The 13574-nt window shown below is 40.4% G+C and overlaps 1 protein-coding gene across 1 annotated transcript; it reads right to left on the bottom strand.

Annotated features, from left to right (window-relative positions):
- Window positions 1-2226: 2226 nt before the first annotated feature.
- On the bottom strand, window positions 2227-7688 carry LOC123060407 (glutamine--tRNA ligase). The gene is made up of 22 exons (XM_044483115.1): window positions 7386-7688; window positions 7129-7176; window positions 6968-7039; window positions 6703-6802; window positions 6378-6473; window positions 6210-6271; window positions 6021-6122; window positions 5840-5932; window positions 5518-5670; window positions 5377-5432; window positions 4821-4998; window positions 4534-4731; window positions 4350-4448; window positions 4148-4279; window positions 3937-4073; window positions 3719-3818; window positions 3536-3631; window positions 3308-3408; window positions 3087-3192; window positions 2891-2980; window positions 2670-2799; window positions 2227-2584 (listed from the first exon to the last, which is right to left on the bottom strand). Exons 1-22 carry the CDS (start codon window positions 7530-7532, stop codon window positions 2487-2489), a joined length of 2394 nt encoding a protein of 797 aa, XP_044339050.1. The 5' UTR covers window positions 7533-7688; the 3' UTR covers window positions 2227-2486.
- Between the last annotated feature and the right edge of the window lie 5886 nt (window positions 7689-13574).

Genomic DNA, 13574 nt, shown 5'->3' with positions numbered 1-13574 from the left:
ACTACACAAACATGAGCGTTTGTGGGAAGAGGTGTGAAGATTTTCTTTTTGAAGCGAAGGCAACTGCAACGCAAATCACCAAAAAGACCTCATCAAATGTTCACGTGTACGTTTGGACGTGTCCGTGATAGAGATAGGGAGGAGGTCATTCAACCACAGGCGACATTCCAAATGTCTGCTCCTAGTTTTTTTCCTATACATGTACTACTCAAAACAATGCAACGGTAATTCAAATAAAATCTTACAATCCAAATATAAAGTATTGAAATAAAATAGTTCTAACTTAGTCGAACACGTGTTCTAATCGTCCATATGAAATGCCCTCAACAAGATCATTTTGCACCTACTCATCAGTTCCTCGATGTTGAATTTGATGATGCATTTGGGTAAGATCCTCAAATGTAGTTGGATTCTGCTCTGGAAGTTGGATAAAATCATCCACATTTTAAAAATTCAAAGCATGGCAAACTCCATCACCCTCTTCCTCCACAATCATGTTGTGCATGATCACAAGTGTCATCACCTTCCATACTGTCTTTGGATCCCATAGTTTAGCATGTCCGCAAACAGCTGCAAAACGGGCTTGGAGCATCGAATGCCCCCTCGACATCCTTTCTAGCAGCTTTTTATCTTGGGCAAAGTGACTTTCTTGTTACCCCTTAGGCTAGTCATAGTGGGGAGTAACTTAGACTAGTGTCATGCATATGACACTAGTCTTTGTTACTACCTTCATAGTGTAAAGTAACATAGAAGTAGTATCATAGATGATTGCATTTATTACATCATAGACTCATTTTGCTTTGGGTTGCGCTATGTTACAGTAACATATTATGTTACTCCAAACACCTCTCTCCTCATTAACTCTATGCCACATAAGCAAATTTGTCTTGAAATGTGTTATGTTACTTGCTAAGTTACTCCCATTATGACTAGCCTAAATTCGGAGATGGTCTTGACGAAAGTCAGTAATGGAAGATAGATACCATCACAAAGTACCACATGCTGTAGACCACCGATGGTATAGTTGCACTTAGGCTAGTCATAGTGGGAGTAGCTTAGCTAGTAACATAACGCACTTCGAGAAAATTCTGCTTATGTGGCAACTAATTAATGAGAAATGGTAACATAATATGTTACTGTAACATAACACTTTCCAAGACAAGATAAGTCTACGAGCTAATAAATGAAGCCATCTACGATACTACTAGTGTGTTACTTTGCATTATGAAGGTAGTAACTTAGACTAGTGTCATATGCATGACACTAGTCTAAGTTACTCCCCACTATGACTAGCCTTAGGAACTTTGCCCTCACACAAGCTTGCAAACAAAGGAAAACGTTGTAGTAGCACATTGATGCCATTGATTGGTGCCATTGTGAGATCTAAGCATGCCAAAGAGGAGTGCCAAATCCAAGCACAAAGGTCACGTGAGGCAGCTGATTCAAGAATGGTGGACTTTTTATCAGTTGAATGGAATCTACGGGCTCTTAAATATATCAACTAGTTCACACACCCTAGAAATATATGCCCATGTCCCATGAGGAAACCGGCAAGCAGCAGTTGTATCTCAAAGAACACGCTGAATATATGCATGAATATTAGCTAGTCATAGTGGGAGTTACTTAGGTAGTAACATAACGCATTTCAAAAAAAAATTGCTTATGTGGCATGTATTTAATGAAGAGAGAGGTGTTTAGAGTAACATAACGCTTCCTGAAAAAGGATGAGTCTACAAGCTACTCCCTCCGTTTCAAATTACTCGTCGCAGAAATGAATGTATCTAGAACTAAAATACATCTAGATACATGCATACCTGCGATAAGTAATTCGGAACGGAGGGAGTAATAAATAAACCCATCTATGATACTACTTTTATGTTACTTTGCACTATGGAGGTACTCCCTTCGTTCTAAATTACTTATCTTGGATTTGTCTAAATACAGATGTATCTAGACTCATTTTAGTGCTAGATACATTCGTATTTAGACAAATTTAAGACAAATAATTTGGAACTGAGGGAGTAATAACTTAGACTAGTGTCATGCATGACACTAGTCTAAGTTACTCCCCACTATGACCAGCCTTAGGCAAGCGTACTCTTGGTGTAATACCATGTGGTTGTGGTGGGGCAATAGAGACAAAAAATGAATACCGAAGAAAACACGAAGCCCAAGGAGAAAACCAAGGAAAAAGCTGGTTCTTTTGGAAGGGGGAGGGCTGATCCATGAAGAAACAGAAAGCTCCGGCTGAAGGTATATTACCACACCAGTACGAGCAGGTAATCTGGGTAACTATTTGAGCATATGATGATCCAAATTTTGATCGACTGAAACAAAACATACTATAATAGTCATCACAAGCCCAGTATGCAAAACAAAAACAAAAAGGGCCTCTTGGCCATTTCATGTTGTATGTCATGACTATGTTTTCTCCCATTAGCGTCTCTCTGACCAAGAAAAACGGAGCTTCTTCACTAAATTTGCAGTCACTTGGGTCCAGCCTTCCCATAAGAGTCGCGCAGGGTCACAGTCCTGTTCAACACAAGGTTCTCGGGCGTCGAGTCCGTGTCCACAGCAAAGTAGCCTGGAATTACATTCAAGAAGAGCGGTCAGTTGCATCAAGCGATACAGAGAGGAATGCCAACAGTATACAGAGGTTCGGAGATTACCAAGCCGCTCAAACTGGAACTTGTCGCCCAGAACCGCGGTGGCGAGTGACGGTACAGCGTAGGCGCCCTTGACTACCTCCTTTGAGTGCGGGTTAATATCACCCAGCCAGTCTTTCAATTCGGCGGGATTCTAAGAGAGCAAGAAATACATTCATAAGAAAGTGACTTTCCAGTCCTACACACATCAGTAATGACAGCAAGAACAGCCAGCAAAACTATACCTCCGAGAGGAATAATTTCTCAAATAATCTTATTTCAACCTTTAACGGCTCAACTCCAGGTGCTGGCTCGGCAACCCAGTGCAGAACACCCTGAACAAATTGGAAACCAAGTAAACATCTGGAATGTTTTTTTTTTCGTGTGTGTCGACTGCCTAATTACATGTGTAAGATTTGGAAAGATTCAACCACCAGCTACCTTAGGTTTAGAGGTCTTTGAAGGGTCATACTCGGCTCGAATTTCAACAATATCATCTGGATTATCACCATAAATAACCTCTGTGCATTTTATCGGGAATGCATACCTAGTAATCAAATAGACATGTATCACTATGCAGATATGGAGTAGGTGAACTACAATAGTCAAGTAATTTCAGCTCAACTTTCTTAACAAAAGAAAAGTAGTTCCAAATCAATTACCTCAGCAGGGCAGATTTACCAGGAGCCAATCCATAGTAATCTTTGGAGTCCTTCACGCGAAAATCAGTTTTTTCAATGTAGACGGTTTTTGAGAAAGGAACCTGTATAAAGGTAGCATATAAGAAATTATTTAGCATGGACAATGTAAAGCAAAGACGCGGTAAACCTATATCATTTATGTAGCAACAAAAACTATTCTTCTCGTCATATACTGTACATGAGAGGCACCTTGTAGTAGGACGAAGCTTCATCAGCAGGAGCATCAGGCCACTTTTTTCCATCAAGGTCTATGACTTTTCCATCTTCCAAATTAGTTATTACAACCTAATAATTTAGTAAAGGGTGAGTGTGTTAGGAACTTCTAAAGGCTGAAGACATGAGGTGAATTGCAGCAGGAACCGAGTGCCAAACCTTCAGAGGATGCAAAACAACCATGGTCCGAGAAGCTGTTTTATTCAGTTCTTCTCTGATATGATATTCAAGACGGTCAACACGGATTAAGCTATTGTCACTGCATATAGAAAGAAGAAGTGCAAATCAGTAGCAGAAACAGAGATTTAATGGTTGAGCATATATAGACCAAAGCATGGTTCATGTGAGCCTTTGTTAACAATAATTCATGCATTTACCTTCTCGTTATCCCAATTCCACGGATAAATGAATTGATCGCAGTTGCTGATACTCCCCGTCGCCTCAGTCCTGCCAAAGTCAACAAACGAGGGTCATCCCACCCATCTACCCACTTCTCTGTCACAAGCCGATTCAACTGCAACAGAACAAGGAAATGGATATCAATAAGTGCATATCAAATACAATTATCTTCTCTTTTTTTTAACATACCTTTCTTTTGGACATCATAGTATGTGATATGTTTAGCCTCGAATACTCCCAAACATATGGCTGGTACAAGCCCAAGGCAACAAGTAGCCAGTAGTATGACGGGCGACGAATGTCGAACTCGAGCGTGCACAACTAACAAAAAAACACAATCAGTCAAGTTACAGTTCAACCGAGGCAAAGCTATTTCAAGAAAGGAACTTACAGAATGTGTAATGTTTTCAAGTGAATCCACCATGCAATGAGCATAGTCATAGCTTGGATAGATACACCATTTGTCGCCAGCATGCGGATGAGGAGTGAACTGTATGGGCATCAAAGATTGAGTTTTGTATGTATGAGATGGGCATTCAAATTCATCAAGTGAGTTGCAATGTTGCATGGCTTACTTTTATTCTATATGCTATTAAATCAGACATGTTTTTGTTATCATTCTGCATGTCCTGCTTCATTCGGAGAGTTGCTGCACCCTCAGCGATCAACCCACGTCGCATGTCTTCAAATAACTGAAGAGACTCTTCAATGGGCCTATCCCTCCATGGACTATCCATCTTCTTTTCCCTGTATTCCTTGATTTGTTCTGCAGTCTGGCAAGCATACACTAGTCAGTATCTACACACTCTCCTTTCTAATTAACTATTGCACCATGATAAAGAACTGATCAGAGCAAACAAACCTGGTGATCCACATAGGCTAGCCCTTTCCGTATTAACTCAACTGCATGCTCATATAAATCTTGGAAATAATCACTTGTATATGTAACTTTATAGGGCTCCCATCCCATCCACTTGACTATCTCCTGAATGTGGTCTATATATTCTTTCTTTTCAGCTTCTGGATTTGTGTCATCAAACCTGTAATTCAAAGAGACAGCAGTCCCCATTTTGACATGAATGAGAATGCAAAAAATAAAGGAGCAAGAATTCTTTGTAAGCATTTATGTACCAAGCAAAACTAATTAGAACTCAGGATCGAAAACAGATACAATTAATCAAATGTAGTACTCCCTCTGTCCCAAAATAAGTGAAAAATGAGAGTATAATAAGAGAATAAGCATAAATTCAAAGACCATTTCCTGTATTTATTCAATGGCATGGTCAAGGGAAAAATGAGAACATAAAACAAATAGTTGGCACAAAATTGACCTTAGAGCAACATTAACAGGCCAAAAAAGTATATAAAAATGACAAGCGGGAGAAAACTGTTCCAAATGGAAATTCATATATTATTACCTGAGATAACAGTGACCATTTCGCTCTTTAGCCAATCCAAAATCAATAAACATAGCCTGAATGAGATGAAGCATGTAAGCACAATCTTATTATCTTCATGTTTCAGGGAAGTAGCATATATGAGAATGTTTTTCATTAAACCTTAGCATGACCGATATGAAGATATCCATTAGGTTCTGGCGGGAAACGGGTCATCACTTTTCCACCAGTTGCCTTAAGATGTTTCTCTAATATCTCCTTTGTGTTGTGTGCCCTCCATATGTTCCCATCGCTGAAGAATATTTCTGTATGAACCTAGCTCGTGAAAAGAAATCAAGACTTAAGTTAACTTCTCACAACACCCAAAGCTCCAACAGATAGTCAATCAAGGTGCTTATGAGAAGGATAACTACCTGGGAAGTGCACAACTGAGATGCATAACACCAACAGAAATTTAAACAATTTATCTCACAATCTATGGTACCTTATTGTTTTCCGCTGGCTGGGGAAATATTGTATAAGGATTCAGTTCCTCCTCAGATGGTGGGGCAGCAGTGGCTACTGCAACCTTTTTCTCCTGCAGTTCACAGATATACCATAACTAAGTAATTCGGTAATCAAATCGTCATATTTTAAACCCAAAGGATCCACTTCAGCTCACCAACCTCAACTTTTGCTGGTTTTTCCTTCTTCTTTTTCACTGGTTTTACATTGTCGGCTTCTGTCTTCGGACCTAGTATCTCAGCAAGCTTCTTCTCAATCTCCTCCTGTAAGAACAAAAAAATAAGTGGTTCAACATAAAGGCGAGGTAATACAACCAGACACACAAGTATTTAATCAGGATCATTTTGCACCTTTGTTGCCTTAGCATCGCCCCAGGGGTGCCGCTTCCTGACCTGTCCGCATAGGCCACCAACTGGGAGAAGGAAATGCAGGATCAAGGACCAGTTTGCTTCCCTCTAGTTCTAGTCTAGTAATAAATCAGAAAATTCAGTAATATAAAAGTGAACTGGAAACCAAACCATTTATGTGATACCGCTGCTCCAATATAGCTTCCATGTTTTCCTTTAGAACCTCAGCGACAGTTGACTGAATCTCTTCAATAGAAACAACCACACCTGCAGTCACAGATTGTGTTACAATAAATTGGAAGGATTGGCCGAGAAAAGGTGCCCCTTCCATGTCTCATAACAAAATATGTGCAACAATTCAATATTCTTTTATCATCCTAACAACCATATTCTAAGTTCACACTGGTAGAAATTTTTGGTGTACAGTCAGTGAATGTGCAGGCATGATTTATAATTTGCAGAAGCATACAACTATATTCTGATTACGAAAACATACCTACACCACAGGCTTCTTCAAACTTCCCAATATCCAAAGATTCAGGACCAGTGTTAGTAAGAAACGACAGGGCAGCATCTAGCTGTGCAGGGTTCTTAATCTGAAGTGGCAAAGCAAGAAATACATCAGATCCACGGCATAAGGAGAAACAAGCACTGAAACAGAACTAATTCTTCGCTTGAACTCCCGGAAAAGAACAGATAATGAAAACTCTGCGTTGGAAGTGGATTGAAACATGAATAGGCAGCCGCAGATATATATATACCTTGGTCGAAACGATGTAGTTAATGAGAGCAGGACGATGGACAAGTGCATTATTTGGGTATTTCGTGGCAACCTGTTTCATTCACGAACAAGTGCACCCCCATAAGTCACACGCATAAAAATTTCTTAAATGTAGCAGGGGAAATTGGTGCGGGTGCTTACTGCATACAGAAGATTCCCAACGGACTTGTCGCATCCAGTTATACCAGCCTGTTCATGAGCAAATCTACAGTTAAAAGGGGCAAAAACATGGTAGGGATTCGGATCGAACAGGTAAGCGGCACTGATTTGGTCAGGTAAACCGACGCCACTTGCATAGTCGACTAGCAGAAATCAAACCCTAGACGCAGGGGCCACGCGAACCAGCGCTCACTGAGATCAAGAGACTGTAGGCGGTAAGGAGAGGAGGCGCTGTTTACCTCGGCTACGACGGCGGCTAGGTTGGCGGTGACCTTGCTATTGACCAGCGCGTTCTCGGCCGTGCGCTGGTCGAGGCCGAGCGCCAGCAGCGTCTCCAGCCGCAGCAGGGCCGGGGCCGGGGCCGGGGCCTTCTCCCCGTCGACCATCTCCGCCGCCGGCGCCTCCCGCTCCGGCTCCTCCGGGGTCGAGTGTGTGTCCGTACGCGTGCGCGCGCCGCAGCTGGGGCTCCGGGAAGGGCTGCGGGCGAGAGAGGTGTGGGGGATTGGGGGAAAGTGTGCGTGGCGTTGGGGGGTTTCTGACGCAAGCCCACACATAAACCCTCCGGCCCACGCGCGTGGGTTGTGTGAGGCGATGTGCGTGGCAGCCACGGTATATTTGTGCGTGGCCCGTGGCTTCGGAATGCGGCTTGGGTGCCACGGAACTTGTTCTCTGCCGATTGGATATTGGATACAGCCAGACTGGTTCTCGAGCATCGTTTTGTTTTAAGACGTGTCACGGCTATCACTTTCCCACGGCCGGATAAACACCTCGAACGTCAGCATCATGTGCGTGAATCTTAGGTCCAATAACAACATTTGCTTCCCAACTAAAAGAAAACATTTTCTTTGCGGGAAGAAAACAATTGCTTTTAGCACGATTACTTCCTCCATCGGGTTTGTAAGTCTTATTAGGTCCAATGACAACATTTGTGTAAATTTGTGTCCAATTTACAAACCAGGATAGAGGTAGTAGGGTACTATGACAAAATATAGGCAAGTTTGGTAAATAAGTTGGGTCCGGATTTGTACTTGGGGGACATTTAAGAAAGCAGTTTTCAAAGCATCGGCATTTTTTAGGAAAAGCATATAGACACACATATTCGTACCACCCCCATTCCTTTCAGTTATTTCCATTTCCCTTGCAAATACATATGAGAGGAACTCTTTTAGAGCTTTACATATTTGGGGCCAGTATGAGTATAGACTACTTACTAGGTTTGTGGTTATATAAAAAGGTTGGGTGCACCTATTGCACTATTAGTATATCTTCGCCCAGAAAATATTTTGGCCATTTTTTAGAAGAATACTTTGACAATATTTCAACATTTTTGTGCACAACTGATGGTTTTTTACAACAATATATTCGTTCGAGTGCCCATTTTTATGGAGTCGCCTTTTGCGTCAAATAGGGACCTGACGCACATAGGAGGCCACAACTGGGCCAGCCCAGTGGCGTCCCGTGGATTGCAACAAGCCGACCACTCGGGGGAGCAACTAGTTAACGAGCGCTCCTTTGGGAGCCTCGCAACAATCAGCGTCACTTGGCGCGCTCTCAGCCATTCACCACGTGTTGCGCTTTGGACGCTCCCTTTGGATTTTGTTTTTTTATTTTTCGCACGCGTTTTCGGCTTTTTAAACGGGTTTTTTCGACGTTTTGGGTTTCCCTCGGTCTTTCTTAGCTTTTCGAAAAAAAAATCGCAAAAAATGGGTTTTCTTTTTTTTTCTTTCATGAAAGTCACGTTTTTTCTTTCGCGAGAGGCACGGTTGTGCTTTAGCGAGAGTCACGGCCGTGCCTCTCAGAAACGAAAAAAACACGTTTTCTGTTTTTTTTTCTTTCGCGAGAGGCACGGTTATGCTTTCGCGAGAGTCACGGCCGTGCCTCTCGGAAAGGGAAAAACAAAACGCGTTTTCTGTTTTTTTTTATTCGTGAGAGTCACGGTTTTGCTTCCGCGAGAGGCACGGTTGTGCTTACGCAGAAGTCACGGCCGTGCCTCTCGGAAAGGGAAAAAAGTTCGTGTTTTCTGTTTTTTTTCTTTCGCGAGAGTCACGGTTTTGCTTTCGCGAGTCACGGCCGTGCCTCTCGGAAACGGAAAAAAACGTGTTTTATGTTTTTTTTCTTACACGAGAGTCACGGTTTTGCTTCCATGAGAGGCACGGTTGTGATTTTGCGAGAGGCACGGGCGTGCCTCTTTCGGAAAGGGAAAAAACCGTGCTCCCGGTTCGGTTTTTTCGCCCGGTTTTTTCATGAAAAAAAAGTTTGTCAAAACCTATCAACATGGTATCTAGTTTTGAAGATCTCGACGCGAGGAATCCAATGGTGAAAACAGTTCGAGATTTGGACACACGGTTTAAAAGATAAAACGTATTAAATAAACGGAACTACGAAAAAAAGAAAACTTCCAGGTTGCAACAAGTGGCGCGCTGCATGTGCGTCACTTGTCGCGACCTGAAAAAGTGGAGTGTTCTTTGCAACAAATACTCCTTAATTAGTGATTTCAACCACTCGAAGGTTATGTTCCCTTTTGCTTTTTTGGGCTTCTTCTCATTCTTCTTTAGCATGTAGCGGCTTGGATCATGTAGAGCCCGCCTTTTGTACTTTTTCTTTTAATTTTGTGAAATAGGGATAAATTTTATTTTGAAAAATTATGGACATTTTTTACATTTCGCGAATATTTTTTAATTTGAATTTTAGAAATTGTACGGGATTTGTTTGAGATGAGAATAATTTTAGAAATTTTGTATATCATTGAATTTGTTATGGGTTTTTTAATATGTTTGTATATTATTAATTTTACAAAATAATTTTGTTATGAAATTTTGGAAACATTTTTGAATATGTCAAAATATGTTGAACAATTATTTGAAATAATATTAATCAAGCATTTGATAAATGTTTAATGTGTATATAAAAAATGTTGATCATGTATTAAAAAATGATGACAACTTATAGAAAAAATATTTTCCATATATTCAAAAAATAATAAACAATCATTTCAAAATATTAAATTTCATAACACAAGAATGTTGATCATATATTAAAAATGTTAAATTTGTATTGAAAACATGTTAGACGTGAAGTATCGCTTTCTTTCAGGAGAAGAAAGAAAGGCGATCTCGCCTTCAGCCGCTAGGGCGCCTTCCTCCGCCGTTATCCTCCGGCGGCTCCCCTCCGCTGACGATCTCGGTCGTCGCTGGTGATGCGGGTCGCCAGATCCACGCGTGTGGAATATTTTAGGCATTAGTTTCTTATGGTTTTGGGTTGTTCATCGTTTTGGCTTCGGCGGTGGTGAGGCGATCCACTTTTGGGGTGGATTTAGAAACCAGTCTGTTCAGGTAAGAATGGTGTGGCGGCGTCGGCATCCTCATGGTGGATCTGTGTCCTCGGGCTTCGTCGTTGCGATGGTGTTTACTTTAGCGCCGGCGCAAAGCTTGGGAGGTAGTTCAGGAGCGGATGCAGACTGAGGTCTGCATCGGCGACATCTGAAGGATGGTGGATCGTGTGCTGGGTTCATGGTCGTGGCAAGCAGGTATGGTTTCCTCCTCCAACGTCTTAGTTGGGTGGTGGTGCCATATCTGGAGTTCGATGGCGTGTCCGAGGTGTTGCCCCGGTCTGATTCGTTCAACGGCAATGGCTTCGTCTTTATTGACGAGCCACCTTGCAGGTCCGCAAAGCTACATATCAGCGATGGAGCCGTGTCGAGTTCGGGTGTGGAGGTGATCCGTCATTTTCTTCTTTGGTGGCTGCTATGGTGGTGCTAGAGGCAGGTGACGGGCGTTGGTGTCAATCTCAGAGGATTCTTCGGTCCTGTTTGTAATTTACTTCTTGGTTGTTGTTCCTGTGTGCAAAGACTGGCGTTCTGCTGTCTTTTCAGTTTTGCCAAGTTGGTATGTACATGGCTTGTACTATGATCCTTATAATATAAACGAAACACGTTTTACCATGCAAAAAATGTTATAAATACATTTTTAATAAAAAATGTTAAACGTGTATTAAAAATGTTTTTCACCTATCCAAAAAAAGTAGAATCAAACACTGGCGTTCTGCTTTTTTTTCAGTTTTGCCAAGTTGGTATGTACATGGCTTGTACTATGATCCTTATAATATAAACGAAACACGTTTTACCATGCAAAAAATGTTATAAATACATTTTTAATACAAAAAAATGTTAAACGTGTATTAAAAAAAATTCACCTATCCAAAAAAGTAGAATGAAAAGCAAAATAACACAAAGAATGCTGAAAAAGAAAAAGGAAAAGAATAAATAAACAAATGAAAAAACAATGTGTATAGAAGAAGTGTTGATTTTCTCAAAAAAAAGTGTTGATCATGCATTAAAAAAATGTTCAACTTTTGTTTGAAAATAATTATAAATATATTTTTAATACATGTTAAACTTTTTTTTGAAAAATGTTATGAATACATTTTTGTAATACATGTTAAACTTTTATTTGATAATGTTATAAATACATTTTCTAGTATAAACAATTTTAGACATGTATTACAAAAATGTTGTTCACCTATACAAAAAATGTAGAGTGAAAACCAAAATAACACAAAGAAACTCAAAAAAGAAAAAAAGAAACAAGAAAGGAATGAAAAAACAATGTGTATAGAAGAAATGTTGATCATATATTAAAAAAGTATTAAACTTAATTTTGAAAAATGTTATAAATACATTTTTGTTATACATGTTAACTAAATTTGAAAAATGTTATAAATACATTTTTATGATACGCATGTTAAACTTTCATTCAAAAAAAGATACTTCCTCCGTCCTATAATGTAAAACGTTTATTTGACATTAGTGTATAGTGTCAAAAAACGTCTTATATTATGGGACATAGGGGGTAAACATGTATTAGAAAAATGTATTATATATCCACCAAAAATGTGTATAGAAATATAGTAAAAGCCAAGAGAAACCCAAACAAAAGATGGAGAAGGAAAAAGAAAACCAAACAAAAAATGAAAAAGACGAAGAAAAATAAAAAGAAGAACAAAATGGACCGGGTTTTCTCTTTCCTACTGGTTTCTCTTTTTTTCATTCTTCTTTCTGTTTTCTATTTTGTGAAGATCTTTTCAAATGTGGGAACTTTTTCTGAAATCATGAATATATTTTTTGAATTCATGAACAATGTTGTGAAATTGTCAATATTTTTAAAATGCATTATCATTTTTTAAAATTGAACATTTGTTATAATCATAAACATTTTTAAATTCTTGAACAATTGAACAAAATGGAACCTACGAATAGTTTTTTTTGAATCAGCAAAAAAAATTCATAATTTGAAAACAATATTTTAAATTCATTAACATTTTTGAATTGGCGAATATTTTTCATAATTTGATTCCATTTTTTGAATCCAGAAACATTTATTCAAAATCCGGCACATTATACAGTACAAAGGAACGAAAAAAAGGCAAAACAAAAAACAAAATGAGAAAATCATGTGGCGTCCAGCCCCGCGCATGGGTCTGCTGAAATGGACGCGTGGGGAAGGGGTGCGCGTGGGTTCGTTCCCCAGCACGTACGTAGCGCGCCAAACAGGAGCACCCGTCACGGATGTGCTAAAAGGAAACGTGCAACAGAGCGGACAGACGGCCATCAACGACCAAGGAATCATGTTGCAGCTGGGTTTTTCTGAGGAATGGGTATCCCTGGTTATGAGATGTGTCAGCTTCGTTGCATTTCAGGTGAAGATGAATGGAGAACTGTTGCCATCTTTTCGCCCCTCCAAAGGCATACGGCAAGGTGACCCCGTCTCCCCGTACTTGTTTCTACTTTGCGGGGAAGGGCTCTCTTGTTTGTTGAAGAATTATGATGTTGGATGGGTTGATAGAGGTATACGCCTGGTTTGAGAGCCCCTTGGATCTCGCATCTCTTATTTACGGATGATTTTCTAGTCTTCATGAAGGCTGACTCAAGGAGTGCACAAAGGTTGAATGAAATTCTTCAAGCATATCACCTGGTCTCGGGGCAATGTGTAAACAAGGCCAAGAGCTCGGTTTTTTTCAGCCCAAATACAAGGGCGTCGACGAACGCAGGGGTAAGAAGTAACTTGCAGATCTACAGAGAAGCTCTTGCAGAGAAGTACCTGGGTTTGCCCACGGCGGCGGGCCGGATCACAGAAGAAAGTTTTGTACATGTGAAAGAGCAAGCAAGGTCCAGGGTACAAGGATATTGCGAAAGACTAATGTCAATTGCGGCGAGGATGGTTCTTCTTAAAGCGGTGATTCAGGCCCTACCGGCCTATGCTATGAGCTGTTTTAAGCTCACTAAAGGCTTATGTCAGAAAGTCACGACAGAGATGTAAAAGTTTTGGTGGGATGAATCTCTCGATAAGAGAAGAATGCACTGGCAATCGTGGGAGAAGATGGCTATTTCAAAATCCAAGGGAGGTTTGGGATTTCGGGATGTGGAGCTGTTC

The sequence above is a fragment of the Triticum aestivum genome, chromosome 3A (assembly GCF_018294505.1).
Source record: "Triticum aestivum cultivar Chinese Spring chromosome 3A, IWGSC CS RefSeq v2.1, whole genome shotgun sequence".
Lineage (NCBI taxonomy): Eukaryota > Viridiplantae > Streptophyta > Magnoliopsida > Poales > Poaceae > Triticum > Triticum aestivum.
This window is presented reverse-complemented; position numbering and strand designations above follow the sequence as displayed.